The sequence below is a fragment of the Cystoisospora suis genome (assembly GCF_002600585.1).
Source record: "Cystoisospora suis strain Wien I chromosome Unknown contig_22, whole genome shotgun sequence".
In the NCBI taxonomy this organism is placed as follows: domain Eukaryota; phylum Apicomplexa; class Conoidasida; order Eucoccidiorida; family Sarcocystidae; genus Cystoisospora; species Cystoisospora suis.
In genome coordinates this window covers 4,266-8,481 of record NW_027152824.1, presented here as the reverse complement: position 1 = coordinate 8,481, position 4,216 = coordinate 4,266, and the positions used below count along the sequence as shown (strand labels likewise).

Below are 4,216 nucleotides of genomic sequence, written 5' to 3'. Positions count from 1 at the left end.
CTTTGGAAACAGGAAGCAACAGCACAGCGAGCGATTAGCGATTCTTCCCTAGAATCCCAGGGATGTTTTCGTTTTTCCTCATAAGCAGAAAAGCGGTAGAAGCAGAGTATAGAGATACTGAAAAAGACAGGTGCTTCGTGGTTTTCAGGTCGCTTGTCGCTGGACGATAGTACGGAAGAGGAAATGGATTGTACGGTTCTCCATAGTGCTAACGTTTTCTTGGATCCGTGTGCTAGAGTGAAAAGCTCGATAAGTGGAGAAGTCCACCTAAGAGCCAGCCTCTTTCTCTAGAGTGTAGCGAAAGACTGGAGTGACTTGCTAATACCGGTAGCATTCTTTTTATATATTCACACACAGGAAGAGAGAGACCACTTTACGGTCCGGTGAACAGCTTGTCACTCGTTGAGTAGTCTTTGCTCTTGGGTGTCTGTGAGTATCGCCAAGTTTTGCTTGCTATTTCATGCTACGACCCTTGTAGAAACTTGTCCATTTCTTCTTTCTGGCAAGGAAACACGATCACTTTGCGATGTGCTTCGGAGCCATCCCATTCAGCGCCAATCTCTTCATGTCATCCACAGCTCCCCGCCTCTCCACGCGTATACAGTACCAAACGAGCAGTTGTAAAACGGAACCTTCTGCTAAACGACTTGCTCGATGGAGCTCCTTGGAGGTTTCTGGTTCTTGTGCTTTCAGTTTGCAAGGCATCTTTGACTGTATCTAATCTGGTTCGTGAAACTATGGCGGGGTCGATGTGCGTTGACAGACTGAGACGATCACAGAAAGACATGTCATCTGTTTTGACCACGTGAGATTTGAGTCTTCGTAGACTGAGGTTACCCCTGCCTATAAAGATAAGAAGGCCACGAAGCATCGCGCTGCGTTCGCTTCTTTATCCAGGTGTAGTGGAGTTGAACGGTTCGGTGACTCTACGCCACTGGATGGTAGAACTTTCAAGCGAACACGGGAGCATGCAGGGCTGCTGGGAAACATGACGAGATTCTCTACGCTGAGTCACGTCCGCTTTCCCAGGTTGGTTTTCTTTCCTTTTGCTTCCTGTGCTTTTCTTCTTTGGCAAGAAGAACTCGAACCCGTTTTCTGTCGTCTACTTCCAACCTCTTCTGACAAGAAGACGAGCATCTGAATGACTTTGTGTATTCATTAGGTAGTGAGTCAATGAGAAAGAACCAGACGAGAAGGGCAGGCAGCTCTTTCTATCTTTCTCTTAGAAGCAGGCATGTACCCTTACCTAATCTCATGCCTGAATAACGAACTTCTTCAGTCAGACACGGAAGCAGTTGCTAGAGAAGGTTAAGTTTCTCGTTTCTCTTTTCGCATCCGCGAGGAGCAAGACCTCAGTTTTTCTCCTACTTTCTCCCCTTTCTCATCTCCCGGCAATTCTTGTCCGCCAGAAAGTTCTTTCGTTCCTTCATAACAAAGATAACTGTGTCTAGACAGCTTGTCTATTCAGTGCATCTCAAGCAAACCCCGAATAGACAATGGGCAAGTCCACAAGCAGAGGAGGAGGCGGAGGAGGACCTTCTTCAAAGGTCTCAAGCTCCTCAGGAAGTTCTCGTGGAGGGAGAGATTTGCTTGATACAGCTACATCTTCATACATCGATGGGAACAGAAGAACCGACATAATTTCCTCTGCCTCATCCTCGTCCACGTCATCTGTAGCAGATCTCTCGCCTGAGAAAAAAAGGGGGGTGAAGGAAGAAGATGATCTCTCGGAAGGTTGCGACAAACTTCCTCTCCTTTCTTTCTATTCAAACTTGAGCAAAGCCTACAGAGCGAAGTATACACCGCGAATCTTAATGATGGATGCCTTCATCGGATCTCTTCTCATGATGGCAGGTCTCTTAACTCTTTATGTTTTCTTTGTTCGAACGGCTTATCCTTTCAACTCCTTTCTCGCCTCTTTCATTTCATGTGTAGGGACAGCTGTATTGACCATCTGCTTAAGAAGCCAGGTACGATGAAACACATGCCTAACCCTTGTAGGGAGCTCTTTCTGTTTCTCTACTCATTGATTTGTACACAATCCTTCATAGATCTATACAACCTAATGTCTGCATATGCATCTTTCTATCTGTCTTTCTGTATGCATAGATAGTTAGATATCATGTAACAATACCTTTTGTTTCATACCTTCGTCAATCTCCCCAGCATGACTCCTCTGCCTGTTGATTTAACGACTGTTCTCGTTCCCCCATTACTTCACCATAAGTCGCCTGTCATCGCTGTTTTCTTGCTTTGAGTGCTGCATGCAGTCCTCCAGAAAAGTTAGATCTTTCCTCTCTATTCCGATTCTGCCCATTTATCTACTCTTGTCGGGATAGCTTTCTATCTCTCACGTGTCTATCTCTCTCGATCTTCCAACTATCTATATGTCTATCTTTAATCTATCTTTATCTATTTATCATAATCTATCTACCTGTCTTTAATCTATCTATCTATCTTCAATCCATCTATCTATCTCCCTCTACACTTCTTAGTACATGTTTCATCTCTCCATGGTTTCGGGTGTTATGTCACGAGAGCGCTCTTTCAACCACATACTCGAGTACTGTTGCAGCAGTCCTCGTCTATAGCTACCGACAGCTATTAGACATACATCTCCTGACAGGGGGATACTCAGAAGAAACGAGTCGCTTCCGAGTTCTCCTCCAGGACAAGAGGGGAGAAGAAGCAGTGACTCTTGTCGACGCTCAGGGGTTGGGCGGGGCGGAATAGGATTCTCTCACTTAGTACGTGCACATACAGCTATGGTATGGTATATATATGTATATACTCTATTCGCATGTCGTTTTATCTTCGCCTCTTCTTCTAGCTTGAACGAAAGATCATCTTGTGACCTTGTAGACACCTCCTCTATAATACTCCGGCCCAGTTACACATCTTTCTTTCTGTCTTTCTTCCACCCATGATGCTGTTGTAGCGGGAGAGTTTATGGCTGTCTTCGTGACGGTGATAGGAGTGAGTGTTTTCTTGAGCCGGGTCTTTTCTGCATTTCATGTCCTTTAAAAACTCTTCATCTTCTTTTCCCAGTGGAAGGAGAAGACGGAAAAAGATCTCAGGAGAATTGAATGGGTTTGGGTTGACTAGATTTTGGAGTCCGCAGCCGAATGAAATGCGTATCTCTTTCTATTTTGTCTTCTTCGCTATCATTTTGAATTTCCTTCAGATCACAAACAAAGACGTGTTCAAAGTTTCCGAAGAGAGAGCTTTAGCAGATTTCATGATCTGCAACCTTCTATTGCAACTGGCGGTCTTCAACTATATCGGATAGGCAAACGAGGGAGGCGTTGAAGAAGAAAGCAGTGTCGCCTCTACTGACTTCTCAAAGTTTATGAAACAGATTCTCCTAGAATAACCTAGACTGTTTCTACACAGTCGTTTCTTTCGAATCTGAATACCCGTCAGGAAGATGGTTCGGGGATTTTTTTGAAAACTGACAAAGCGTCTTGTTTTCCGAGAAACAAATGGTAACCATTGTGTCTCCCGCATTGTTATTAACCCTCGTTCAGTACCCCTCTACTCCGTGACGTTTTTTTCTTTCCAGGGCACCATTCAATAAGTCTGATGAGAGAAAGGCTGGATGACGTCTGTCAGTTCAAGAGCGGGCTTCTGGTCCTCATGTTGCTTTCGAGGCCATCATTCCGTGACAACTCCTAATGAAAGAAAGAACTATCCTTCTTACCGAGGAGGAAACTGGGGCCTGAAAGTGACTGATAGTGGACGAGGAATCACCAGTTTTTATCTGTTTCGATGGTTTCTCTTTTGAGTGGAGGTCTGGGCACTCGTACTTCTCGGGGAGCAGAGATGTTTCGAGCCCTCTCACATAGCTAAAAAAAGACAAGGTGAAAGCGAGGCGATTGGTTTTTTACGGTGCGGATTTTCAGGAACGCGCGCCACTAACAAAAGTTGTAAGGAGAGGAGTACTTCTACGTCCCAAGTTACGTGAACTGTCTGTCGCGCCATGATGTCTCCAAAAAAGCTGCTCGGGATGTCTGTCCTGGTGAAACCCGTACTTTGCCCACGCTCTCGATCTTCTTGATAGGTAGTAAACGGAAGAGTAGGACGCTCTAACAATTGCTTGGGAGTTGACTCAGTGTGTCTAACTACAGAGAGAAGACTCAGGAGCACCGGGCGGACGCTCTGCAACGTCCCCGCCGTACCACAACGAGTATCGTCAAAGGCAGGGCAGGGACCTTGA

At 45.4% G+C, this 4,216-nt stretch overlaps 1 protein-coding gene across 1 annotated transcript; it reads left to right on the top strand.

Annotated features, from left to right (window-relative positions):
* The first annotated feature begins 1,053 nt into the window (after positions 1 to 1,053).
* CSUI_000045 (dolichyl-diphosphooligosaccharide--protein glycosyltransferase subunit dad1) lies at positions 1,054 to 3,975 on the top strand. Its single transcript, XM_068060280.1, has 2 exons — positions 1,054 to 1,970; positions 3,185 to 3,975. Exons 1-2 carry the CDS (start codon positions 1,497 to 1,499, stop codon positions 3,287 to 3,289), a joined length of 579 nt encoding a protein of 192 aa, XP_067927743.1. The 5' UTR covers positions 1,054 to 1,496; the 3' UTR covers positions 3,290 to 3,975.
* Positions 3,976 to 4,216: the final 241 nt, after the last annotated feature.

Bases quoted from the DNA above. Each gene is read 5' to 3' on its own strand.
- CSUI_000045 (XM_068060280.1), top strand. From the start codon at position 1,497: ATGGGCAAGTCCACAAGCAGAGGAGGAGGCGGAGGAGGACCTTCTTCA. The intron at 1,971-3,184 runs GTACGATGAAAC...AATTTCCTTCAG, and splicing joins CCATCTGCTTAAGAAGCCAG to ATCACAAACAAAGACGTGTT.